Here is a 27,994-nt window from a genome sequence, read left to right on the forward strand (position 1 = left end):
CTTGGAAGCCAGTTATCTAGTTTATCATAAATTTCTACTACCAGATGAAATAATGATAATAAGTTGCCTGCATATAAATGATAGATTTCAGACCTTCACTAGTATAAAGTTACTGTCTTGGGGGTATAATTTGCATGGTTACCAAAGTCATGTCTAGCAACATTGCTACACAACCAACATAACATCATACTACAATTTCTCAAAATGCTAATAATCGATAACTTCAACAGGGCATTGTAGTTCCAGTAGCTGCATAGAAAGATCATTCTTTAACTTCCATGAAGAGTTCAGGGTATAATTTGTATGGTTACCAAGGTCATGTCTAGCAACATTGCTACACAACCAACATAAGATCATCCTACAATTTCACAAAATGCTAGTAATTGATAACACTTAAAAAGGGAGTTGTAGTTCCAAAGCTACGTAGCAAGATCATTCTTCAACTTTCATGGCAAAATCATGGTACTTAGATATGACTACAGATCATCTTAGTGCACCATGCTATACATCTCCACATACTACTTGTTTTTTAATTGGCAGCCAAGCACTGGGTCGGGAAGGGTACAATCAGGAATGAAATATGTAGAAAGTAGATCAAACCACGATTTACGAATATTTAGCAATATGCTTTGAAACAAAAACATCTGAAAGAGCAAGAATCCACTCTTCCAGTTCCAGGCATTACAGAAAATTGAGAGAAAATACAAATTAATATAAGACCCTACCATGGTTGCTAGTGACAGGGTTTATATGAAGCCAAATAGGACTTGTAAACAGGAATTTTCTAGAATACCACAAACCAACCATGGACATCCAATAGGCCTACGACTTAATAATATCATAAAGAAGAAAAGCAAGTAGTCAAGCAGCAAGCCTGGTTCACGAGGTTTTACCATTGTAGGACCCAATTTCCATTATCCTATTACTCAAGTCATCCAAGGACAGGATCTCAGATTTGTTAATGGGAGGATTGGTCTGTTTCAAGAGAAAAAGGGACTCTTTTTGTATCCCCAGTTTGCATTTTAATATCAATAAATATTGTTGGCATCTTTCCTCTTGGTATAGTCCCTTGAGCTTCATCTTACAGCAGAATAAGTAATAAACTCTGTAGAAGTGAACTGAAATGGCTGAAGAGGGATAGGGTTCCTGCATAAGCCATCTATCAGATTCTTTGCACATTTACTGGAACTGATATTTTACACAAAGAAAAGAGAAAGAAAAAAAAAACGACAAAGGGTAATGACGCACGGTCTTGGCCCATAGACTTTAATCTGGCGGATATGAGTGTCTCTTCCATTAAGATGATTCGAGAGCACAGCTATTTGCAGCATGAAAGTGTTGACAAAAGTTTCACTGTCACATAAATTAGGATATGGTTACTCAATAAATTTATAATGAAAGAAACAGCTTCCACAGACACATGATAGGTCAACTGATACTTTTCTGTGATAAGGTAGTACATAATTTTATTGGTAATAGGATGATAAGTAATGATATTGTTTAAAGTTGATGCCCATCCAACAACTTTTCAAGCTTAATAAATGAATAAATTGAGATGTGCTTTTGTAAGGAAACTCTAAACAATTTAAACCTAAGATGTGGCATGGAAAAGTTTGTCACAGCATGCACAGGAAATTCACTGACAAAAACTGACAGGTTCCTCCTTTCCCTCTTTTAGGATGATAACTTTGTTGGATTGTATCTTTTCTATCAAAGAAACAGGGGCAGAAACTCATCTACTCTTCATAGAATAAAATTACGAGAGTTCAAGACATGAGGATGGCGTTCAACACTTGCAGAACATATTTCCACAAGGCAATTGGAGGTCGTCTCAAAAAACAAAGAGAAAATATGTTAAAAGTCGCAATAACAGTTTGCGTTTGCAAGTTATCCAGATATTTGGTAGACGCTTTCTGTCAGTGCAGAACAGAGACCCCAAATCCATAAAAGAGAAAAATGAACAGGATGAGATAATAACAAAATTTGTCCCTCATTATTCTAAATGGACAACAATTAAATCATTCTAGTCTTGGTTGGATTTAATCCTCTATTTATCTCCACAATATCAACGAAAATTTCAATATTTTTTGTAAGGAAATCAACTACTTCACATTAGTTTTATTTAGATTTGGTGTCATTTTGCTACTTCACATTAGTTTTATTTAGATTTGGTGTCATTTTGCAGATCAATATCTGGACATCAATTTGCTGAGTAATTATATTGAAGTGATGGTTTGGTCAATATTTCAGGTGAAATAATGTTTGCCACTCACAAGTTTTCAACATTTGCAAACACGTTTTCAAGTGAATTTCATGACCATACACAACTTCAACTTTCAAATACTTTTTTCCCAACTTCAACTTCAAATAATCTTCTCTCTTTTTTTCACTTCAACCAAATATTGTCCAAACACCTACTGAGACCTTCATGTATGTTTCAAGAAAGCCACATTATCTTTCATTGTCAGTTTTTCCCAGAGTTAGTCGCTCGCTTATGCTAAAGAAAGAAATTGAAGTCCTTCATAGTTTTGCTAGTATTTAGTTCTCATCAACATTTTGCGAATTTAACCATCAAAATCTTCTTTTTATTAAACAAATGTGTTGGGATAAGTATGTGACTAAGCATAAACAAACTCGGGTCACATCTAATCATCTATGATTCAAAAGAAAAAGAATGTTCTCAATATATATAAGTTGGTAAGAGAAATGAGAAAAATTGTGTCGTTTCTTACTTCTGTTTAACAGCTTCAGATTTTTAGATTAAATACTCCTTTGTATATATGTCCACATGGTCCATCGGATTAATGAAATTCTAATGATTGGAATGCCTCATAGTGGTTGCATTTTTGTCGAAACACAAGCAAATTTGGTATCATAAATTTTCTAGAAAGATGGAACTGTGTAGAGCTACTGAATAATATGCAGCATAATCTGGCAAAAGAAGTGAAGGAAAACAAGTCAAAAACTTGCCAAATCATGGGACCAAGTCTCAATTTCTTACCGTGGATCATTACCAGATAAAGATATATGCATCCATCCAGTTGGCTTCACAAGTTCCACTGCTTTTATCTCCTTCAAAACAAAAAAAAAAGAACATAAATGTCTCAAGTTTCTGAAACTAAACTGTTATAACTAATTAAATACTTTGACAATTATCTCAGAGTTTCTTTATACTATTACCTTCAAGTTGTGAAAGCCATCGCCTGCTCGGATAGAGATCTTACCAGGTGTATAGCTTTCGTCAAGCTTGAAATCAACATACAGGACGACTAACTGAGAATAATTAACACAAAACAATAAAAAGATAAGAAAGAAATTAAAACCAGTCTCATGTGATTAGCCATAAAGCATGGCTGCAAAAATTTATCCGCATCCAGTGAATGCACCAAACAAATAAATGCATGACATATGCCATTCTTTTCACCTAAAAACTTAATTGTATAGCCTTAGCTAAGTTCAAGAAAAATTTAAGAGAAATTCATATTATAGTAAATCACTTCTATTCATCGCAAAAGTTTATGTACAAAAAAAAAACTTTAAACCCATAACTCATAGAAGGAAGTGTTAACTGTTAACCATCACATAAAGCAACTTTTTAAATTAAGAAAGATTGTTCATTTTCGTCCATAAAGATAACATCTTGTAATTGTTAAGTATTTTTCGACGAGGAGTTCATAATAGTTAAGTATGTGACGAAGGAAAATAGAAATATATACTTGTACGTAAGATAGAACCTACTTGAAGCTTAACTTTTTTCTGAAATTGAGCATTAACAAGATGAGGCTGTGCACCATCTGATCTGAATACACAAAGAAATCAAAACCCAAAAATCAGCATGTAGTGAAACTACGAGTAGAAAGCAGTGACGGATGATCGAGAATATTTACTGCCAATAGGTTTCAAGGTTATCATCGCGAAGTGAAAGAACCCCATTGCCGGGTTTATAAGAGCTGACACTCCAAGCTGCTTTTTTACCCATCTCCCGGAGGTCATCATCTACAACTAACTGCTGGCTACCTCCTGTTAGTTTCCCTTCTTCCTCACCCTCTGATGAATCCGCCATTGATTAAGCTCTTAATTCAACTAGGTAAAATCCCCAATTGTTTGCAACAACATAAACCCTAGGTTTTCGAGCGCATACTGTTTTTCAATTTTGAAAAGTGGATTTGGGGAAATGGAGGATGTGTTACACCATTTTTTTTTTCTTCATAAATTCAAATATTCTAATTTATATCTTAAAAAATTATCTAAAAAGGAAATGTTATTTTAAAAAATCAAAGATCCAAATTGACAACTAAACGTTAAAGAAGTAATTTTAAAAAACTATTTAAATAATAAAAATTACTTAATAAATTATATTTTATATTTATTACTATTTTTAATGGACGGAAAAAGAAGAAGTTAAAAGCACAATTAAAATGGGACATAGAAATTAGATGGTATCATAAATCGAACTTGTATATGTTTGATAATATAATGTTTGTCACTTAAGAGTAACTATTATAAGTTGATAAATTAAAGAAAGGGTGGAGAGCTTGCATCTTAAACTATACTTTTTAATTTTATAAGGGGTTGTTGGGGGTGATAATTTGAAATAATTGATTTCATCATAAAATTTCATCATACAATAATAACATATTCAGTAAAATCTCATAATGGGGTATAAAAAGGATAGAATGTAGCTAGGATAAAAGGATAAGGTATATGCAGATTTTACCATGACCCCGTGGAGATAGCTAGAGAGTCTGTTTTTGAAAGACCACCGGATTCAAGAGCAACAAATTCAAGTGCAAAAAGAAGGAAATAGTGTAGAGAAATGAACAAGAACAACAAAATAATGCGATAGTCAAAACACATTAAACAACAAACCATGATAAATATCCTAAGCAAGAATAACATGGTTAGTACAATGACAAACACCAACAAGCCTAAACTCTCGAAAAAACAAAAACAATCTTTCATTACCTACTAATCTTCTATCGTATGGTACGTGATCTTCATACCCTCATATCTAAGGTCATGTCCTCAGTAAACTGAATATGCATCATGTTTTGTCTAATCACCTCTCCCCAATACTTTTTCGATCTACATCTACATCTCATTGACCAACTTATCGAATAAAATGTTATGTTATGGCGAGTCCTTGTATTGAAAGAGATCTTGATTTGATTAGGGTGCTAATTATTTGAGATTGATCGCTATCTAAGATTTCACAACACTCTCAAACACGTGAGTTTGGAATTTGCCTTAATAGAATTAAGCAAACCAACTTTAGAAGAATGGGAGGATTTTTTCGTATATCCATCATATAATGAGTTTAAGCTTCATCCTCTTCTACATTTGAAGGAATTATCCATGCCAAATTGTTGGTTTAAGAAAACGTACTTAATAGTTAAAAATTGAATAGTTAAAAGTTTTTAAGTAAATAAATAAAATTGTTAAGATCAAAATAATTAAAATTAGAATTTTCATTAAGTGTAAACAAAGGAGGTTTAAATTATCTTTAACTATTTTGTAATCATCTATGTGTTTGGACATGCGATTTGAGATCATGATTTCAAATACTAAATTTTTCAAAAAGTAGGATTTGAGATTTCAAATTGTGAATTCAGTTTTTTTAAAATGTAAAATTTGACTCATACGTTTATAATTTAAATAAAAAAATTGTCATTCCAAATTTAAAAAAAAAAGACTCATGCTCAGCGTGAAAATATTGTCCCTACCATGTGAAAGGATTATATTAAGGAATAGTTAGTTACTATTATTGTTGACTAGTGGATCCTTATAAAATTATGTGTATTTGAAGTTTGAAATCGCAAATATTTATTTATAAAGGGTTAAAGGACACGTGCAAATATGTGATTTAGAAATTTTAGTAGCTCAGTTTGTTGGCTACTTGAGCTTTTCACCTTGTTGGCGAGGGTTCAATTCTAACATTGTAATCTCTTTCCCTATTTCCCTTTCTCATACCCTCAATTTTGAAAAAAGTAATAGTGTAAATTATCAATGTGGTGCGTTACTATATTTCGATATCTTGTTTATGAAATATAATTTATTCATTTGGTAAAATCGTATAAGAATAATGGGTGTGTATCGCACTACAAGAAAACTATGAATTACATGGGGATTTTCCTGAGAATTAGTATGAAAATTTGCAGGAAAATAAGTTTTATTTTCCTGCAAATTTTCATACTAATCCCAAGGAAAATCCCCATGTAATTCCCACTTTTTTTGTAGTGATCTCGGTCAGTTCGGTTCGGTTTTAAGTTTATTGATTCGGTTTATCGATTTTTGATTTTTAAATATGTTAAACCGATAACTGAACCAATAAGATATTTGTGATTGGTATTCGATTATCAATTTTTGGTTTTTAACGGTTCAGTTTTTGGTTTAACAATAAAAATATGTTTTCAAAACAAATATATGACTTGTCCAATAATTTGACGCGAAATAAAAAAGAGAAAAATCAAATTACTCATTGAGTGCAAAAATTCTGCTTAGTGTAGTAAAAGTATAGCACAACCCTAGCAGTTGCATAACCCTTGTCGTCGTCGTTGCAAATCCTACCCATTGTCGTTCTTAGTTCTTTAGGTTTTGACATTGTGAATCTAAATACTTCAGTAATACTAAAACTTAAAGGGTAAATGCAGAAAGCAAATTTAAGTAGTGTTAATTGTGTAGGGTCCTTATAGTTATAGTCTAATATAGTGATTATAAGTATTATTTTTTGTTTGATATTTATGTATCTAAAAATTAAAATAGTAAACTATTATATTCTTAATCGGTTATCGGTTAACCCAATAACCTAGTAATTTTTTTTATAAAACCATTAAATAACCGTTAATCCAATAACCCAATAACAATAAATCAATAACACTTTTTTCGGTTCGATTTATCGGTCGATTCAATTTTTGCACACCCCTAATACGAATTGGGGAAATTTTGATAGTTTTTATTTAACTTGTGAAATTTTCATGTTTATGAGAGAAAAAATACAACTTAAGAAATTTAAATTGCATATTCAAACAAAACTTTAACTTCAAATAAATTAAATATCAAATCGCTAATTTCAAATCATGTCCAAACGAGACCTTATTCTTAGAGAAAACTTGTCATTTAATTTATTTCATTACTTCATTTAGCTGATACACTATATACAAGATGCTCTGAAAACATTCATTGGACAATGGAACAAATTCTCTGTGCTGCTCAAGTAGGTTGAAATCTTCCAATCACGTCACAATACGTCTCTTTCTATATTTAGTAAGTTTTTGAATACGAACATTTTATATGACAATTTAAAGATGACGAGATTCAAACGAGTACACACATATATAATTTAAAATCACAAAGATTCAAAAGTCTCACTTTTATTTCTTAAAAAAATTCTATCCAGTCAAAACTAAAACACTTGAATTGAAACGGAAGGAGTCGAAATTTAGTTGCACTGTGAACTTTGAAACACATTGTTGGTTTGTCATGTGCTGTAAGGGAGTACAAGTCGATTCAGAAGAAACACCAGTTGTTGATTAGGTGATTGTCCCATTTGAACTAGGCCCCTCTTTGTCCCCATTCTAAACAAAGCATATTTCACAAGCAAACGCAACTAAAAATATGGACCACTCAACCACTGCCCATCAATTTCCACTACTTCTCCTTTTATTTCCTTTTTTCTAAATTATTTAAAACCATCGTGAAATCAATTACTAATATTTGTATTTCGATAGACTATCTATATCATATTCCCTTAGAGTGTGGCCTTCTCCAATCCGAAGTTAACATGCATGAGATATAGTTTGTGTACCGAGCTATCTGGTATCCAAAGTTATTAGTCTCAATTTTAATAATTCGTATTCCCATCGAGTATATTCAATGAGGAATAAAATGCTCGCTACCGAAAGATTCTCTATTTTCACATATCAGTTAAGAGTAGATTATACCAATCATCACAACATATCTTTAGGAATAGATCCTTTTTTTTTTTTGTTTATTTCACCTTCTCTCTTCTCCTTTAAGTTCCTTTTTTCTTCTATAAGAAACATCACCTATATGTCATGAGTTCAAGTTGTAAAATCATTCATTAATACTTGTGTCAGAATCTATTGTATGTAATGCACCCCCTTGTATGTGGTTCTTCTCCGGATTCTATGTGAATGCGAGATATTTCATGGACTGAACCACCTTTTATATATTTGGTATCCAATGTCTACTAATCTCAATAATTCGAATTCATGTCGAGTATATTCACTGAGCAGATAAGATGCTTTTTACTAAAGGTTCTCGATTTTCGAGTTGGTTAAGAGTAGATTATCTCAATCATAACACCACATCTTTATGAATAGTCCCNCCCCCCCCCCCCCCCTCCCTCTAATTTCATGACCTCTCTTTGTTTGTCCTCACAATGCTCAAACACTAGTGTAGTACCTTTGACTACTTCTCATTTCATAGTGGTGCTTCTTGAGGTCATTCTCGAGTTGCTTTCTATGTTTGTTATTATTTCAGAAAATCACTTTCTATATTGAATTACTATTAGTTAAGCGATCATTTGAAAAAATCAACCAGATCGTTCATGTAAAATCTTCCATTCTTGACTAACATATTTGTTGCCTAATATTCAAAGGGCTGTCTTCTTGTCTTAACCATAAAAGTTGGATCACTCAACAATTTTGCTTTGTTACTGTATTCAAACATAAGATCATCAGGGAAAGAATAAAAAAGAGTAGAAAATTCAATCTTTTATTACATATCAGTCAAATAGTGGATGGCTGGATGCAACTTTGGCTATACATATGAACTAATTACAAGATGCCTTATAAATGTGTAAGATAAAAGAATTTCTCTTCATTGTGATTTATGGGGTTGGAGGGGGAGGGATAGGGGTGTTTTCCTTCTAACACAGTTGCTAACTTCAAAAAAAATTTGACTCGAAAGGATGCGAATTTTGTGTACAGGACAGGAGCCATTGGAATGAGATCAATACTAGTTTTGCACTTCAAACTTTGTAGATCAATCTTTTTAAACTAGTTAAATCCAACACTGAAAAGACTCTGCAAATCAGGCTCAAAAGTTGGTTGTTGCTGTTGTACTACCTGCAATAGAACAGTAACAGATCCACTTAAGATAACGAGAAAATGACTTTCTGAGATAATAACTATTAGTTAGTTGAGAAATTACCGTAAGAGGTGAAGAACCAAGATAAGTGTCTGGAAATGACATTAACTCTCTTCTTTGGGGTAACATTTGTGCGACATCACCGGTACTTCCAGCTTGCTGGTGTTGGATTATGTTATATTCTGAAAGTGTTGGAATTGCTACTGTTGGTGGAAAAGTAGTGGTCAAGTAAGAAGGGAAGTCTTTGGCGAAAATGTTACCCGTGTTCAAATCAAGCCTAGGATTCAGAGTAGCAAGTTTCATGGAAAGGAATTCGACTTGTTTCTGAAGCGATTGAACATAATTTATGATTTCATCTAGCATTCCAGCTTTGCCTGTCACTTTGTTGCAACCTGGAACTAAATCTTGTAAATATTTCATTTTTTTACTGATTTTCTCCCTTCTTGCCTGCATAAGGCCAAAATTGCTATTAGAAATCACAGTAATGTACGACTCTCTCTAACAGTTTAAGCTTTTAACGACTATTCAACAAGTGCACTTACTCTTTCTGCTAAGCTGTGGCTATCAGTAGCTTGGCCACGACGTGCCCTGACATGAATGTAATCAGGTTTTTGAACTTCAGACGTTTTCGAATTCTCCTTCGAATCATTTCCTGGGCTTTTTTCACAATCCTCTTCCTCAGAAAACTGCAAAAAACAGAATAAAACATAGATATTCAGATTAATTGAGTGAATTATATACGATCGAGGCATAATTATATATATACTATTACAAACCTCTGCTTTTCTCTTCTTGGTTGAAACAACATTTTCCCTTGAAGCTATCATTGTACTTAAATCATTTTCTTTCTCTGGAGGTGGAGACACTGTTGTAATCGATGAATTCGATACTGTAGAGAAAGAGGGACGAGACATTTCTTGACAATTAACAAAATTAGACCCTGCAAATCCCTTATGTTCTCTCCCACCAAATATATCAAAGTTGTTAAAATTCCCCTGAACGCAGCCGGTAAACAAGTGAGCAAGTTCTTGTTGAGGTAGAGAAGAAAGTTGCTGCTTAGAATGGTTATAAAGACGTTCCAACACTGCTCTTTGCCTTTCAAGAACACTCATTTGTAACATGTTTGCACAATTCTAATGAAACTCGCGAAATAGTGATAGCAGATAAATAGAGGAGTAGGACTAAATGTTTGTGGTAAGAGTTGTTTGTGAAAGTGGAAAAAGATAGGGAGGAAGGATTTATAGAGATGAGAAAAGGATTGGTGGTAGTGGATATAAAGAGAAGGGGGGGGAGAATGGGCAAATGTCAAATCAAGAATGTGGAGATAAGAAGAAACAGTGGTGGGGTTATGTACAGTAGTACTCTTTACAAAGGAATCAAAAGCCATTGCAACAGATATTACGGCGTTTATGCCAATAATAGGAGAGAGATAAACATGTTTAACATCTTAAAAGTAGGCGTTTCAATTATAGTAATCAACTCTACCAAGTCCTTTTCATTAGTCCCAGTCTTTTTAACTCTTTGAGGGATGTTTGGTAGCCATGATTTATGAGGATTAAATTTGAATACGACTAAAGCCCTCGACCTCGACCTCTACATTCTCCTATCTAAGGTCATGTCTTAGATAATCTGGAGTTGCCACATGTCCTATCTAATTAGCTCTCCTTGATAATTTTTTCGCCTATCTCTACCTCTTTGGAGCATCTACGCATCTCATCTTCACATGTCCAAACCATCCTAATATTGTTTCCCTCATCTTGTCTACCACAAGGGCTAGTCTCTCACCTCGCTCCGGATATCATCATTATTAATCTTATCTTTCCTAGTGTGCCCACACATCCATCTCAACATCCTCAACTTTGCAACTTGCATTGTTAGAACATGAGAGTTCTTGACTGGCCAACACTTCACATCTACAACAATGTTGGTCTAACCACAACTCTATAGAATTTACCTTTTAAGTTTAGATGATACCTTCTTATCACACAAGACTCTGGAAGCAAATCTTCAGTTCATCCACACCGCACCAATGCGATCAGGAGTGACATCATCATCGATGTCCCCACTTCTCTGGATTATTGACCCAAAATACTTGAAATTATCTCTCTTGGGAATAGCGTGTGTGTCAAGCCTCACTTCCACGTCTCTCTCATGCACTATATCACTAAATTTGTACTCCAAATAATCGGTTTTGGTCCTACTCAATCTAAACCCTTTAGACTCAAGAGTTTGTCTCCACACCTCTAACCTAGAATTAACTTTATTACGTGTCTCATTAATCAATACCATGTAATTCAAAAATATCATAGACCATGACACCTCATAATGAATACACCGTGTCAATTCATCTATCACCAAGGCAAATAGAAATGGAATAAGAACCGATCTCTAGTATAACTCAATCTCAACTGAGATATGCTCTGAATCTCCTCCCAGAATCCATCATATATGTTCTTTATCGTGCTAATATAAGTCATCGGTACGACCTGAACCTTTAGATTTCTCCAAAGGACTTCCCTCGAGACTTTCTCGAAAGTCTTTTCAAGATCAATAAACAATATATGTAAGTCCTTATTTCTTTTCCTATATTTCTCCATCAGTTTCCTCACCAAATGTATAACTTGTGTAGTCAATCACTCCGGCATGAATCTGTATTGAATCTCGTAAACGGTCACATCCATCTTCATCCACTCCACTATCCTTTACCAAACTTTCATAGATTGGATGACAGTATAAAAGCATAATGCAAACTCAATTCTTGGATATCACACCTTTTTATCTCATTTAACTAGGAATTATTTTGTCCTAGTGACAAAGCTTTTTTATTAAGAGGGTCTGAAACATAAAAAGTAAATATACGAAAAGGTCAAAACTTTAAAGGGGTAACATATACTATATATACGTAAGAAAATTCTTACCATGTGTAAATGGCGTATTTTTTTGTCAAAGCGGGTTTGGATGAACCCCTCAACCCTGATTAGCTCCGCCCTTGATTTTTTTCATTTGAATAAGTTGGTCCAGGATTTATAAATCTAAAATAATTTAGTCTGCATACCAAACGTCTACTGAGAAAGTCTTGCAATGTTCTCAAAAGATCTAATTGCTTAGATCTCGTACTAAATAAGTTTAAGATTTGGCTTAATACATCAACGGATCAACATTTATCAACTGGACACTTGAATACATGATGAAGTGTTACTATTAGACAGTTGTGGTTCAAATTTTGGAGAAAAAAATTTATGGGTGTGTCCTCAAGCATCTATTAGATAGTTAAGTTGAAAATTCATCTCCTTTAATTATATACATCAACCTCAATAGAAATAAACTTTAAGGTTTTACAGCTAGTATTGAGGCTATGCGTCTAAGAACAGTTGCAAAAATTGAAAATTTAATGCAAGACATAAATAAAATGATCAAGGTTAGAAGGTATTCACCAACATAATTCAGAAATAAAACAACTTTTGTCTTCGTATAGAAAAGGAGACAAAAACACTAGACATTATTGGTGGTGGAGGTCATTAGAAAATATACATAAATTGAAAGGACTCTAAAATCTCACATGATATGTCTTGTATGTGAAAGAGAAAAAAGTTTATTTATATATATATATATATATAAAGCAACAACATTGGGATTAAATAATTAAGAGATCCTACCATAAATCTATCCAAAACAGTAGCATTGAGGTTTTAATACAAGGTGAAACATCTAAAAGAGTTTTTATTTTTATTTTTACACACTATAAAAGTTAATTATTGATTCAAATCTAATAGTATGTAAAATTGATGGACACTTTTACTTTTGTCAGCATGAAATAAGCGCAAAGTGACAATCATGGGTCAATTAAATGATCAAAGTATATGTTGCTATTATATATATAATCTTCTTGTCAGGATTATCAAATGATTGTTGTTAGAGATAAAGTGAGAATTCGTAGTCCGAAATCAGTGAAAAATTCGTGTCTCGAAAGCACATAATAAAAGGACACAGGACAGATATATCATAAATATATCCATACAACTATATTACAAGATCCCGCAAATTATAAAGGAATATTAATTGGCATGCGTAATGATATTTCCCGGTGGGGCATTTCTATTAGACATAGTATTTTAGGACTCGATCGAATGGAGCTTTTCTATTGGTTAGTGTCTCACTTATAGTCGTTTCATACTTGTAAAGGGTTAAATTCTTGACAATATTTTATTGATGAGAGTTCGATTCTCAATCTTGTAATTTCCGAAGTAAGTAAGGAATGTAGGTTAAAAACTAGAGAGAGCCAAATAAAAGAGGCAGTAGGCAGCTAGAGACAAATTGTGCAAAATTATCATGGTATTCTCTTCTTTTGGCCACTCAAAAAACAAGACTTCAAATTATGAGGAAGACTCACTTCTCTTTTAATTCTTCAACTAAATTTCAACTTATCATTTTATCCCCACAATTTTAATCATTTAAAAGATAAGTTGTGGTCACACCTACAAACGTGCTATGAAATATACAAAAAAGTGTGCTACTAACATTTATACATTTCCTATTTATATTCGACTCTAAGATTCAAGATCACTATAGTATAATCTTCATCGAGTGCAGCAATAATGCTCTTGACTTATCTCTTCAAGTGGTGTGACTCGAACAATTTCAGCCTAGCTATCGATCGAGTCCAAATCTTTACCATAAAAACATTTCCCTTCAACATATTTTTTTATATATGTAATAAATAAGTTGGAGTTAGAGAATATATTTGTTTCTCTCAGCTCTATTTCCTATACACCTACTTCACTTTTATCACGAACACTACAATATTATTTTACACATTTCTTATACATAATATAATATTTTTCATATAGAAATTTGTGGAAGAAACACCTTAGTATATACGACTATACGTATAGGAATTCTTTAATAGAGTGAATTAAAGAATAGTGAGATATTAAGTGAAGACATGTGATAATGGTTACAATATTTAAGTCGTAGGGAGGTAATTAATGGTGAAGCATATATATCATAGTAATTATATAAGTTGCACTAAATAAGTTTTCAACAAATTTTTTAAAATTTTTATTTTTTTTGGTAAATCCCGAAAATGAGTGATTGACTAATAAAAAAATAGGAAAAATATGAAAAAAAAATATAAAATTAACGCCAAAAATTCGCAAATAAATATAGTAACCTTAAATTCAACAATTTCAATAATTTTTTAAATTTTTTTATTTTTTTCGATAAATCACGAAAATGAGTAATTGATTAATAAAAAATATGAAAAATATAAACTAAAAATTCAGCATAAAGTCATTTTCATATTTTTTATTAATCAATTACTCATTTTCGTGATTTATCGAAAAAAATAAAAAATTTAAAAAATTATTGAAATTGTTGAATTTAAGGTTACTATATTTATTTGCGAATTTTTGGCGTTAATTTTATATTTTTTTTCATATTTTTCCTATTTTTTTATTAGTCAATCACTCATTTTCGGGATTTACCAAAAAAAATAAAAATTTAAAAAAAATTGTTGAAAACGGGTCGGGTAGTTTATTTAAAAGAGGGATATATCTAGACCTTTTCTAATAGTTTAGGGATATATTTGACCCTTTTCCAATGCCACGTGGTAATGTAAAAATGACGTGGCAATTCCATTTGGCGTTTAACGCCCATAAGGGCATATCTAGACGAAAAGTTGGACGGCGAGGGCACAAGTGAGCCAAACTTTAAACGGGGGTATATCTAGAGCTTTTCGAATAATTTAGGGGCATATTTGACCCTTTTCCCTATTTAAAAAAGTTATATTGTCTAAATTGAGGAATTTTTTTTTTTCTCATATATATGATTGTTAATTTTCCACTGATTCAAATTTCAAGTGTGACATTATTATAACTTCTTTTTCCTTTATAGAAATTTCTAATTTCGCCATTATAAACATATAAGTAATAAAGTTGTTAATTACATTTTGAATTTTCTTTTGTATATTTAGAAAAATCATAATTTCTATTGTTTTAGAAATTTTAATTGTCTACTTAGATTTGGGAAAATTAAAGAAATATATATTGTCTTTTTCTTTCCTCCCTAGGAGTTCTCACCCCTTTTGCTCGCTTGATGACTCGAACTCGGAACCTTCGGGTTGGAAGTGAGGGGTGCTTACCATCCGAGCAACTCCCTCTCGTCAAATATATATTGTCTTTATAGGATTGAGGTGTTTTTTTTTCTTATAAGTTTGAAACTATTTATGAAATCTATATATAAGGTTGTAGTTAGGGGATTCATAGAGGATCTCGAGACATTGTATAAAAAAAGGTAGTTAAAGTGAATAATGTATTGATAATCGATCTGACATATATATTATGATCAAGATAATTTCGATCAATAAATTTAAGCTTTGCCTAGACTTGATTGGTAAGTTAGTATTCAATTGAGCCCTTTTGAGGGTTAAGAAAGCAAGATACAAAGTCGTTGTTTCTATCGGTGATGAAGAGAAATCAAGTCGAAGGGATGATTTGTTAATTGTGTCTTGAATATTTTCTTGTATATTTAGGAAATTAATTTCATAATCCCTATTGGTTTAGGAAACTCATTGACTTAATAGATTTGAAAAAAGAAAACATATTATTCTTTAGGATTGAGAAAACTTTTCTTTTATAGGTTAGAGCTGATTGCTTGAGATCTAAATATTGGATTTATAGTTGAGGATTCATAAATCATTGTACATTTCTTTCTCTTTCATAGTGAAAAATTCTCTCTACTTCTAGTTGGAGCCAAACTTCGTTAAATCATTATGTTATTTTTCTTATCTATTTATTTTGTATGTGATTGGGTGCTCGTTAAACTATATTTTTTCCGCAACAAAAAAACAAGAAATGAAAAAATTTCATACTCTCTGAATTCAACAAATGATGGAAAAAAGCATATCGTGATCGGAAGGTGCTAACTACTTCCAAACATGGCGTATCTAAGGGGTGTTTTCCGGGTGCACATGAACACATGTTTTCTCCCGAGAATCTAGATCACATATAACAGTATTATATATTTTTAAAATACTTAAATATAGACGTGTGAATCCAGGCTTGAAGTATCGTATAATGTGATGACTGGATACACCTTTCTAAGTGAGGTTAGAAAGTTAAATTTTATATCTATCTTTTTTTTCTTTCTAAAATTGAGTAATAAAACCCCTCGAAGTGATTCTTGATAGCACTTTTGGTGTTTTAAATCATTTTTTTCTTTAGTCTTACAAAGTTTTCAAGTTTGTCACATTCGAAAGTCCTAAAAAAAAAAATAGTGTAAATTTTTTATATAATTAAACTATGTAAATTGAACATATAACATACCATCAATGGGTTCAACTGATCTCAATACTTACTATACAAAATACATATATATCCACCTTTTTGTAATAATGCACCCATTATTTTGAGGTCCCAGATACACCTTTTCTCTTTTTTTCAAAAAAAAAAAAGGTGAAAAAGGAAAACTAAATGGACAAAAAAAGTACTATAACAAGATAGATGATTCTTATTAAAACAAAAAAAGTACTATAACAAGATAGATGATTCTTATTAAAACTAACGTACGAAAGCCTTTAGTTATCCTTAGTACTAAGTAAGTTCTGTTGCTAAATTAGGTAGGCGTTTGGTGGTATAGTTTTAAAATATTTTCTAGTTTTTCTGAAATTTGTGATGTTGGAATTAAAGATGGAGTAATTATATTTCGTTATACATTTTGAAAAAAAATATTTAAGATTATATTCATGCTTGAATTTATTTAGTTTCAATTTTAATAGTGATAAGTGAGTTGAAAAACAAGTCATCAATTATTTTTCAAATTTGAAATACAACCAACTTCAAATTGAATTTTTATAATTAAACACTAATATTTAAATAGAGTAAAATATTACTCCCAAAAATAAATAAATAATTTTCATGATAAAGGCAATTTGGGTTACTATTTCCAAATGCTGTTTCTTATCCCTTTGTTTGTTAAATATGTGTTGGACATTACTAAAATAATTTTGATTAGTCAAATAATAGAGATAAGAGACACATACATATTATATGAAGAGGAAGAGAGACAAGATCACATTAGCATGATAAAGTTTGAAGATTTAAGGGACCCAATATTTGTAAAGAATATATAATACAACAATAATAAGATAAAACAGCTTTAGAATTGAGCATGGCCATGACTAGTAGTAGTGTTGCTCAATGAATCTTCACTACCATTAACAGTTGTCGTGAGATGATTGAGATTTTTTTTTATATTTTAATTAAAAAATTTGATTTCTGATCATGCAAAATTAAAAAAAAAAGATTTCTTAATACATATAACATTTTATTCGACCTCTTAATATACATGTCTATTCAATACGAGTTTAAATTACTCAAATGTGTATTAATTTGATATATCATATCCTTAAGGGTGTGTTTAGTATAAATGATTTTTCAATATTTAATTGATTAAAATTTTAAGAAAAAACACTTTTTTTTAGAAAAAAAAATAAGTTTTTTTTTAAATGAGAAAATGATTTCTCTTATGAGAGTAGAGGTTTTTTTTTTTTTGCATAAATGACATTTCACATTAATTATCTGCAACACACCCCAACCCTATCGTCACACTTCTACAGTTCACCCACACACATTCTATAATATTTCTCTAGATTAATATATAAAATAACTTTTAGATAATATTTTTTTTTTACTTATTAAATGTTTGAAAATATTTTTGGTGAAAAACATTTTTGTTCATATCAAACCTACCCTAAAGCAATAATGATTAAAAAATTTTTGATCCCATCTCTTTCATATGGGTGTGACCCCCATTGGCTAATCAAGGACCCCTCAACTAATTGTTTACCTAACGCTTTTGTTGCAACCCCACACCCCTCCATTTGCACGACAACCGAACCAATGCGAACATATTGTTTCTTCAACTAAATAATTAATCGTATAAATCTAGTTGGATTACAATAAAAATAGTCGTGAGATAAATATGTACCTTAATAAAGAGTGTTAAATTTTTTATCAGTATTGTTAATAACTTGCCACTATAAATAAAAGAAACTTTTGTTGATGGTGAGGTTCAAATCCACAATACTAGTGTGAAAAGACATTTTCAATAACCCTTACTTATTAGCACTGAACTATCAATTAATTTTATTAGGAGTTTCACAAGCTAAGTTAATTTTCATATATTTATTTAATTTTTTAATATAAATACAAAATCTATGAAAAACTAGTACGTTCGTTCAAATCCATGAACCCCACCTAGGTCCGCGACTGGTATCAAGTGTCCCCTCACTTGCTATAGATCATAGGGAAAATCATTATTTTTTTTCTGTCTTCTTTCTTTTTCTTAAAGATTTGAAGGAAATAATTAGTCAAGTAAAGTATAAGTTGAATAGCTGGAAGCCAAGAAATAAGTGCAATTCACTTTTCCAAAGAAATTTTGATTTGATTTCCACTTTCCAGTTAGTTTCTTTGTAGTCTTTTTATGGCAGGCCCCTTCTAGTTTCATTTTCTTTCTTCTTGTTATAAATTTTATGCATGGAAATACAAGGAAAAAAATATTTTTAATGAGAAGGTCATTTCCCTAAGAAAAACATTTTTCATCTAAAAGGAAAAAATAATTCCTTCATTTATAAAATGAAAACATTTTAACAGCTTTTACGTCGTATTACTTGCTCCAACTAAGTCATAGGTATGATTATTATCAGTAATTGATCTTCAAGATTCAAAAATTGCATCAAACGCTATCTGACTTTCTTTTTTTCTTTCTTTCTTTTTGCCCCTTCCTAAGAGTTTTTGCTCTTTTTGCTTCATTGGTCTTCCCAAACTCACAATCCTTATTGAAAGTGAGGATTGCTCACCGTGCGATTTGTTAATAATATTTAATTTTTTTAAAAAAAATTCAATTGCCAACCTAGCACCATACATGGAAAATATGTATATATTTTATAAAGGTTTTCTATGAAAACCAACTTCCTTCATGCTAAACACACTTAAAAATGTATTTTGGAGAGATAAATGTGATTGGTTTAAATTTCAACCACCTCAATTCAATTGAGTACATCAATATGTACAAAGGGAACTAAGAGGACCCTACAAATTGGTTTTACCAAATTGAGTGGATGCCAACAAAAAGTTGAGAGCAAATGAGGGACATATCATACTTGACATTTTCATGAATCAGTAATCAAAAATCTCAAATTCGAAAATAAAGTATTATTTTTTTGATTTTTTTTTTCACATTTTCGACGAAAACCTTTTTGTAAAGTATTTGAACACCTCAAAGCTAACTAGCTAGCAATAGAGGAAACTACCTAACCTAAATGAGTTATATATGGCCTGAACTCCAGAAAAAAATGCACGAAGTTCAATTAGAGGTAGTGTCAGCCTTATAAATTTATATTAAAAAAATTAACAAAAATATTCATATGTATATGTAATCTATCGATATTGTATGATCGTACATATATGATGTATAACTATGTATATAAAATATATATTAGGTATAGTGGTATACTATTCATACAATATTTACATATATTTGATGTATAACTAGGTATCGCAAATGTATATACATATATATACACTGTTAATATAAATATATTTACAGATACATATATTTTTTCAATTTTAACCAACTCAAATCTCCTTTAAATAACCCCGTAGATATGAACTTATCTCGATGTTTCGAGGCTTTTTCGTATATATTCATTCAAAACGATTCACGATTACAGCACACCAAATTTTAAAATCGAACTTTAAAGAAGCTTTAATGGCTGAACATGGAGTCTTTCAAATTCGATCAACTCAAATCTCCTTTAAACAGTTTCAAATTTTAGAGATGAGCTCCTCTCAATTTTCAAGTCCTTTGATATGTTTATTCAATCAAAACATTTCACATTTACATTGAGTTGTTTTGGATAAGAAATTTCGACTTATATGAATTTTTGTCTCATTTTCTCTTGTCACTATTATTTTGGGCTGCATTCAAACACTTACCAATTTGGCCCAAACCCGGTTACTCCCTTCACAAGAAATGTAGGACAAAAGGCGGCACCAAAATTACAGCAATATCCCCAATCTAACTGGTCAATTAATCGATCCTCTTAAACCCTAGTTTTGACCACGCCATAGTTGCAGGGTTTAAGCTCGTTCGTACCAGACATTGAAGAACTCTGTTTTGCTTCACATCAATGTTGTATTCAATCTTCTGTTGATTCGAGCAAGAAATTGCTTTGTTAATAATGGCAGCTTCGAAGTTGTCTTCAATGGCAGCAATGGCAGCTGCAGCTGCCATTGCTGCTACATCTTCCACTATCCCTAACCGTGCGCACGCTGATTCTCCATTTCGCTTCAACCCTTTTTCATCTTCATCTCCTTCTGTGCCCTCATCTTCTTCAGAGACTCCTCAGACGGACTCTGCCGAGTCAGATGCAAAGGATTCTTCTGAAGATTCAAGAGGTGGGTTCAACCCGGAATCGTTAGAAAGGGGTGCAAAAGCTCTTAGGGAAATCAATAGTTCTCCCTATCATAAACAGGTCAGTGTTTTATTTTATTTTTTTGGTAAAATTTCCCTTTTTTTGTTGTCTTTTTGGTGAACAGATTAATCTAATTTTAGTTTTTGATTTTTGGTAAAGGTGTTTGATGTGATGAGAAAGCAGGAAAAAACCCGGCTTGCAGATATTGCTGCGGAGAAAGTTCATTTTGAGGCAATCCAGGCTCAAGCAGATATTGTAAGTCTTTTTGACTACGCGTAAAGCATGTCAAATGGAGATCAATTAAGATGATAGATGTAATTCTGATAGAATTCATTAGATAAAAGTAATAGAATTAAGAGAAGATAGGGAACGTATGAGTAATCTTGTTTTTAATGTTGATAGAAATAAGAAGAAAATCCTTAACTTAAGTAATATTTTAAAAAGAAACCACCTTTTGTTTTGGTTTCAAATCGAATAATTTCGGCAAAGCCAAATTATTTTAGTTCTAAAAAATAGGCAACTAACTGAAACTTAGTTTTGCAAAGTCAAGTCGTATTGACTTCCGGAAACAATGTACGGGTGTGTTTGGTATGAAGGAAAATGATTTTTAGAAATGTTCTCTTGGAAAATAAGTGGGTCTCTTACTTATTTTCTAGTGTTTGGTAAGTAAACAAGAAAATATCATCTCAAAAGCATTTATATTTTATCAAGCAAAATGTTATGAGGCAAGTAGGGATGGGAAGTGGGGGTTCGGGGGAGGTGGAAGGTGGAAGGTGGGTTGAGCAAGGGGTGAGGGTTGCTGATGAGACAATAAAATTGAAATGTCACTTAAGCAACTTGTTTTCCCTATCCATTGGGAAAGTCATTTTTTAGGAGCTTGTTTCCTAAAAAAATGTTCTCCAAACATTTTGATCAAGCAAACATAGGAAAATTAGAAAATATTTTCTAACCATTTTTTGTCAAATACATTAACCAACCACTTATGTTGAGTAACAATATAGTCCAGATACAAGGCAAAATCTAGTCCAAACAAGTGATTAGTTTAAAGAATATTTCAAATACAGATCTTCCAAAACCTAAACCAAAAACCAAATGAGACTTGGTGTGCATTATCGCCTATTAGGATGATGTGATTGCTTTGATTCTGGTGTACATGCTTAAAGCACAACATCGTTGTTTTATAATGCTGACACATTCAGCTGTGAATATCCTTTACTTCTTGCTTAGTTATTATCAAGTTTCTCTTACACTATATCAAATGCACTTGTGTAAATGCAGGATAAACAGCGACAATGGGGAGAAGACCAGCGGAATCTTTACCAACAACAATCACAAGCCAAGGCACAAATGCTAAGATACGAAGATGAATTGGCTAGGAAAAGAATGCAGGTGTGTAGAGTGATTTGCTTGCTTAATTAGACTTGATTCAGCTAGGACATGCCGTCTTGAGTATCAAAGTACTTGGGGCCCCCAAGGCCTAGCTCAAGTCGCAAAAGGTGGAGGATTTGTGGCTTAGGTCGCAGGTTCAATCCCCACACCATGCAAAGCGAAGCCCGGTATTTAAGTGGAGAAGGGTAGAGGGGCAGGTCCATTATCCACCGAGTTTAGAAGGTTGTGATTGGTCCAAAGGGCGGGTCACAGACGGATTTCTCGGTTATCAAAAAAAAAAAAGTACTTGGGAGAAATTATAGTTTATTAGAATGTGTAATATATAACTCAAGTTGTATACATGTGCTTACATTTACCATGTTGTATACCTTTTTTTTTTTTTTTATTAAAGTAGACTTTGTCAATGATAAAGGGCTAGAGAAGAGAACAAGTTGGGGTAAGATAGACAGGGTTCCATCAGTTTAGCTAAACAATGCTCGTCTGAGCACTAAAGTTTTCAAAGTTGATGGGGATCAGTTAAACAGTAATCATTAAAAAAAGGGAATCCTAGCACCATCTCCAGTCCCACTAGTTGATTCCTGAAATAAACCAACTTTGAAGTGTTCAAAAGGTTATGCTTTAACACTCAGTAGCACTGCTGATGCTTCATCCTTCTCTTCACAAAAACTCGACCAATCATGCCACAACTTATTCCATTGTTTGACAGCTAAAACATTGTATGGAAAGGAGGCAGTAGAAGAGGAATTGAGTGCTCCCACTTAATATATGATACTATTCTCGTATAGAAATTATATTGGGCCTCATTACTTTTCCTGAAAGTTGTGCACATTATAAATCTGCATTTTTGTTTATTTCAGATAGCATAGAATGTGTATATTTTTCTTGAATGCTGAAATGATCTTACACGGGGACCTTGTTGACTGTTCTTTACATCATGATTTCAGACGGATCACGAAGCTCAAAGGAGACACAATGCTGAACTGGTTAAAATGCAAGAGGAGTCATCACTGCGAAAAGAACAAGCTAGACGAGCAACAGAAGATCAAATTCAAGCACAACAAAGACAAACTGAAAAGGAGAGAGCTGAAATAGAAAGAGAAACAATAAGAGTGAAGGCCATGGCTGAGGCAGAAGGTAGGGCACATGAAGCTAAACTGACTGAAGATCATAAAAGGAGGATGCTGATGGAAAGAATAAATGGTGAAAGAGAGAAGTGGCTTGCAGCCATTAATACAACTTTCAGTCATGTTGAAGGTATGCTAATGTTGTTACTATTTTTGTACAAAAAACTCACTGACATGTTGTGCATGGAAATACATTTGGCATATCCAATGCTTCTTTTGGTAGAAACTGTTATGACTTTGGTACTTATCCCAAAGGGCCCACAATAAAAAGGGAAGGAAACTTGTCAGTTCTCCATTACGTGCTTATTTAAAGATTTTATCTTTTCTCTGTTACTTTTTGTAGTTGTGTCATCATATTAGCAAAGTTGTTCCTTATGATAGACCAGGATAAGAGTACCTAAAAAGAAAAAAAAAGTATGATGGTTTTTAGGAAGGTGTTGGATGATGAACCACATAGAATAGGCTATAAAAGATGTTCTGCTATCTATAGTATTAATGCATCTTTTTAATGATACTCTTTACAAATAGAGCAAGAGTCAATGGAACTGTTTCTCAATCCAATTTGCAGAGGGCTTCCGGATTCTATTGACTGATAGGAGTAAATTGGTAATGACTGTTGGCGGAGTCACTGCATTGGCTGCTGGAGTTTATACCACCAGGTCTATATTCTACTCTTTCATTTCCTTTTCCCTTTCATAAAAGTCAACTAATGGCAGTGATACTCAAAGTGTGTACTTCACTGCATTCCTAGATCCAAGATCTATGATTGTCTTTTGGTATCAATAGATGTATGATACCCACAAGACCTATAATAGCGGGAGTACCATGGTTAATTTGTGATGGAGTGATGCGATATGTGAACTCTAAATTATATCTTCCGTTTCTTGATGTATATTTTTCCTCGAGCTGTTCTTACCATATTCTCTTAAAGAAGTTTGGTACAGGGAAGGGTTACTGAAAGTTTTTGACGGTTGAATCTTGTCCATACTAGATTGTTTTCTGTGAGCATGTCCATACTTTAGATTAAACCTGTCTCAATCCAATATTCAATAGTTTAGATTTCTCTAAGACAAGATCTTGGCAGGATACCTTTTAGATTTTTTGATTTTGCTCATTCATGTTGGCTGTATTTCTTTTTGTCTTGCTATTATTAGGAGGATAGTGATAGATAAAGAGCTCTACATGTGGGATTTGCTAAAATTAAAGAGATTCTAGGCCTTTCTACTAAACTGATGGGTTCAGAGAAGTAAATATCAACTTACATGTGTTTGAATTTCTTTTTTATGTATTGACATTAGTTGACTAAAATAAGGAAACAAATTGACAGCTTAATTCTCCATATGGAAAAAAGAAGAAGACGTCATTCACATTTTTTGCCATGTGAATGACATGGCTGGAGTTTTTACATGATTATATATGACTACTCAATTAACCATGTGACATTTTTGTATTTCCCTTATTTATCACCTTATTTTGTTACTATAATTCCAGGGACATTTATCTGTTGAACATGGCCATTTGTATCCCACTTGATAAACAGTGTCAACTTGATATCGCATTGATCAATAATCTTTGACTTCATTCTGCCCTGGAGGTTGGGTTCTTTGGGCTAATTTGGACTGGAGTTCTGATTATTGCTCATTCACGTTCTGTTTACTCCAACATATAAGCAAATGAATGGATTTTGACTTGAAGACAATATATTAATGTAGAGATCTGGGGGAAGAACAGAACCAAACTTCAAGAATGTTAATCTAATAACAGTTTATAATTATTTAAATTGTCAGGGATAAAAACATTCTTGAAGTCGTGCTTATCGTCGGGGTTTTAGGGTCAGTTGTTAATTTTGGGGTGGTATAGCAGAAGGTAAAGGTATCCTGTAGGAGGTGGATTTTAGTTAAATCTTGTGAAGGTCTTGGGTGCTTGTGAGGAAGAGAGTTATGATTTTAACTTGCTGAACTTTTGCCTGAAGAAGCAATGGTTTGTTTTGGTGAGGAGAATGTTAGCCTCCAGAACAAGACAACGTGAATCATTTGAGATGTAACTAGGTTCGTTGTGATGGTTTGAGTAATGAAGACGACGGTGGAGGAATTTTTTGGAGTTCCCACGCATGGTTTTTGGATTTAATGGAGCAGGAGGAAGAAGAGGTGGCATGTGCATGGTCACAACAGATTTGAAGAAGAAAACAAGGGTAGTGGTGGAGGAGGTGAAGATGGCCAGAGAAAGACAACAACATACCCAGTGTAATCCCATAAGTGAGGTCTGGAGAGGGTGGTGTGAACACAGACCTTACCCCTCCTTGTGAAGGCATAGAGGTGTTTCCTGTAGACCTCACTCAAGTAAAACATTTTAAAGCAGGTAAGAAAGGGAATATAGTAGTGAAGAAATCATGGTGAAAATAATTGGCTAAAAGAAACAGTTCAAACCGTTTACTTTCTCCGGTGAGGTGTATAAGTAATTTAGGCTCTTACGTTGTGAAGAAGCGCCAAACACGTGGTTTTACATGTCCGCAAAATGCTTAATAGGCATAATTTAGCAACATGAGGTATTCAATAGGTACCCTGCAGAGATGAGGTGCCAAAATGAAAAATGGTTACAAGGTTGAGGGTCTGCCGGTGTATTTGGCCTTGTTTCTAACTTTAGTAAGTCTTTCATTTCTTAGTTTACTTGTAATATGGTCATAAATTTAATCATTGAATGCACCTTACAGCTAAGTTAGTCTTGTTTATGCATAACAATTAGGTGCAAGGAAAGACTTGTTCAAGTAATTAGATGATCATTGATTTGCTAGTCTTGAGAGGATTTGGCTGTGGGTCTTTTTTGCTGATGAAGTCGTACTTAATGTCCTATTTAATTATATCTGCTGGCCCATTGGTATTTAGTTTTTAGAGTAGTAATTATACGTATTTGTTCTTATTTTTTCTGTTAATACAGGGAAGGTGCAAGAGTTACCTGGGGATATATTAACAGAATTCTTGGTCAACCATCATTAATTCGTGAATCATCCATGTCAAGATTTCCTTGGTCAGGGATGATTTCTCAAGTAGCAAACAAAGGACTCAAATTTGGTACAGCAGCTGGTTCGTCAGCAACGGGACAAAGTAAATCTGCTTTTGGGAACATTATTCTTCATCCTTCTCTTCAGAGGAGAATAGAACACCTTGCTAGGGCCACAGCAAACACCAAGTCTCACCAGGCACCATTTCGCAATATGCTCTTTTATGGTCCTCCTGGCACTGGGAAAACAATGGTTGCAAGGGAAATAGCAAGAAAATCGGTACACTTCTCTCATATTTTTACTTGTTCCTCAACTATATTGTTACTCCACTAGTTAATAAATAAGTAAGTGTGGATGTTTTCATGCTATTAATATCGAATTTTCGGGCAACCATTATTAATTGCTCCTATTTTTTAATGTAAATACCCTTTCATCTATTGAGCAGGATGAATAATTGCTTATGGCAATGAATGGACTAACTTTTCACTTTTCTGAACTATAGCCAGAAATTAACTGCTTGCCCCCTTCCCCTCTCCCCTACCAAATTATTTAGAAGGGAAGAACCCACCCTCCGACTCTTGCATTTTTTGAAGTTAGGAAACAAAAGGAACGAAATAACCTTTGCAGTTTTTTCTTTTGATTCCAAAAATTAGTCCGTAGCTAAATATTTTGTCTGAATATTACAGGGTTTGGACTATGCCATGATGACTGGAGGAGATGTTGCACCCCTGGGTGCACAGGCTGTCACCAAAATTCATGAGATATTTGATTGGGCCAAAAAATCAAAGAAAGGCTTACTACTTTTCATTGATGAGGCTGATGCATTTTTGTGCGAGTAAGTAAAATTTTAGTGCAGCTGCTTCCTTTTAGAATGCTACTTATTAACTGGTTCATGATAATGATATGTTGCCGTTTTTGAGTTACTTTTCTAAATATAGAACCAACTACTAGAAATATAATTTTAAAGGACAGTGCTCTTTGATGGCAGGCGGAATAGTACATACATGAGTGAAGCTCAGCGAAGCGCTTTGAATGCTTTACTCTTTCGAACAGGGGACCAGTCACGAGACGTAGTTCTTGTCCTTGCTACCAATAGGCCAGGAGATCTTGACAGTGCTGTCACTGACCGTTTAGATGAAGTTATTGAATTCCCTCTCCCTCAAGAGGATGAACGTTTCCAATTGCTGAAGCTCTATTTGAACAAGTACCTTGCCGGTGAAGGTGACAGTGACAGCAATTCTAAGTGGGGACACCTCTTCAAGAAGAGCCCGCAAAGGATAACTATAAAAGATTTGTCTGATGATGTGATTAGAGAGGCTGCTAAGAAGACGGAAGGATTCTCTGGGCGTGAGATTGCAAAACTTGTGGCAAGTGTTCAAGCAACTGTATATGGGAGCCCAGACTGCGTTCTTGATTCTCAACTGTTCAAGGAAATTGTAGATTACAAGGTTGCGGAGCATCACCAACGAATAAAACTAGCTGCTGAAGGGGTTGAGCCAACCTACCAGGGGAATTAACTAGCACCACAAAGATAGCAAGTAATTTTCATTGACGTGAACTGTTGAAATTTTGTTTATCTCATCTCTTAGGTATTAATGCCTGCAAAATTCATTTTTTTTCAAAGTTAAGATTATGTAGTTTAGGGTCTACTTTTCCTGTCCCAGTGATTGGAAGCTGGACAGGCGTGTTTCGCCATTCAATGGCACAAACATTGAGGGGTAGGTACCGTACCTCCTTGGACTGTAATTGTATCGAGTATATTATGCACCACAGGCTCCATCAAAATAAGTTAATTGCTACTACATTACCAACTTGTTATATGTTTGGCTAATAGTAATGAGGATGTGAAGTGTGAATCCTTTGTGAGGGTCTTGTCGGAAACAACTACTTCACAAAGAT

The 27,994-nt window shown here is 33.1% G+C and overlaps 3 protein-coding genes across 3 annotated transcripts; 1 reads left to right on the forward strand and 2 right to left on the reverse strand.

Moving 5' to 3' along the window:
• Positions 1–1,009: 1,009 nt before the first annotated feature.
• LOC125849174 (anaphase-promoting complex subunit 10) lies at positions 1,010–4,521 on the reverse strand. The gene is made up of 6 exons (XM_049529201.1): positions 3,888–4,521; positions 3,739–3,799; positions 3,181–3,273; positions 3,002–3,072; positions 1,249–1,353; positions 1,010–1,146 (listed from the first exon to the last, which is right to left on the reverse strand). Exons 1-6 carry the CDS (start codon positions 4,061–4,063, stop codon positions 1,077–1,079), a joined length of 576 nt encoding a protein of 191 aa, XP_049385158.1. The 5' UTR covers positions 4,064–4,521; the 3' UTR covers positions 1,010–1,076.
• A 4,199-nt stretch (positions 4,522–8,720) lies between these two features.
• On the reverse strand, positions 8,721–10,345 carry LOC125849290 (transcription factor BEE 2). The gene is made up of 4 exons (XM_049529350.1): positions 9,888–10,345; positions 9,654–9,797; positions 9,175–9,558; positions 8,721–9,089 (listed from the first exon to the last, which is right to left on the reverse strand). The coding sequence occupies exons 1-4, from the start codon at positions 10,230–10,232 to the stop codon at positions 9,021–9,023; spliced, it is 942 nt and encodes a 313-aa protein (XP_049385307.1). The 5' UTR covers positions 10,233–10,345; the 3' UTR covers positions 8,721–9,020.
• Positions 10,346–20,180: 9,835 nt separating this feature from the next.
• LOC125848465 (uncharacterized) lies at positions 20,181–27,680 on the forward strand. The gene is made up of 8 exons (XM_049528328.1): positions 20,181–20,644; positions 20,744–20,839; positions 21,863–21,973; positions 22,918–23,227; positions 23,666–23,756; positions 26,032–26,374; positions 26,782–26,930; positions 27,084–27,680. Exons 1-8 carry the CDS (start codon positions 20,351–20,353, stop codon positions 27,610–27,612), a joined length of 1,923 nt encoding a protein of 640 aa, XP_049384285.1. The 5' UTR covers positions 20,181–20,350; the 3' UTR covers positions 27,613–27,680.
• The last annotated feature ends 314 nt before the right edge of the window (positions 27,681–27,994 follow it).

Source organism: Solanum stenotomum, chromosome 12 (genome assembly GCF_019186545.1).
Source record: "Solanum stenotomum isolate F172 chromosome 12, ASM1918654v1, whole genome shotgun sequence".
NCBI classification, from domain to species: Eukaryota; Viridiplantae; Streptophyta; class Magnoliopsida; order Solanales; family Solanaceae; genus Solanum; species Solanum stenotomum.

Coding starts and splice junctions, on each gene's coding strand:
- LOC125849174 (XM_049529201.1), bottom strand. CDS start 4,063: ATGGCGGATTCATCAGAGGGTGAGGAAGAAGGGAAACTAACAGGAGGT. Junction 3,274..3,738: donor AGAAAAAAGTTAAGCTTCAA/GTAGGTTCTATC, acceptor AATTATTCTCAG/TTAGTCGTCCTGTATGTTGA. Junction 3,073..3,180: donor ATGGCTTTCACAACTTGAAG/GTAATAGTATAA, acceptor TTTGTTTTGAAG/GAGATAAAAGCAGTGGAACT.
- LOC125849290 (XM_049529350.1), bottom strand. CDS start 10,232: ATGTTACAAATGAGTGTTCTTGAAAGGCAAAGAGCAGTGTTGGAACGT. Junction 9,798..9,887: donor CCAAGAAGAGAAAAGCAGAG/GTTTGTAATAGT, acceptor TGTTTTTTGCAG/TTTTCTGAGGAAGAGGATTG. Junction 9,559..9,653: donor GCCACAGCTTAGCAGAAAGA/GTAAGTGCACTT, acceptor GGCCTTATGCAG/GCAAGAAGGGAGAAAATCAG.
- LOC125848465 (XM_049528328.1), top strand. CDS start 20,351: ATGGCAGCTTCGAAGTTGTCTTCAATGGCAGCAATGGCAGCTGCAGCT. Junction 21,974..22,917: donor TGGCTAGGAAAAGAATGCAG/GTGTGTAGAGTG, acceptor TCATGATTTCAG/ACGGATCACGAAGCTCAAAG. Junction 23,228..23,665: donor AACTTTCAGTCATGTTGAAG/GTATGCTAATGT, acceptor TCCAATTTGCAG/AGGGCTTCCGGATTCTATTG.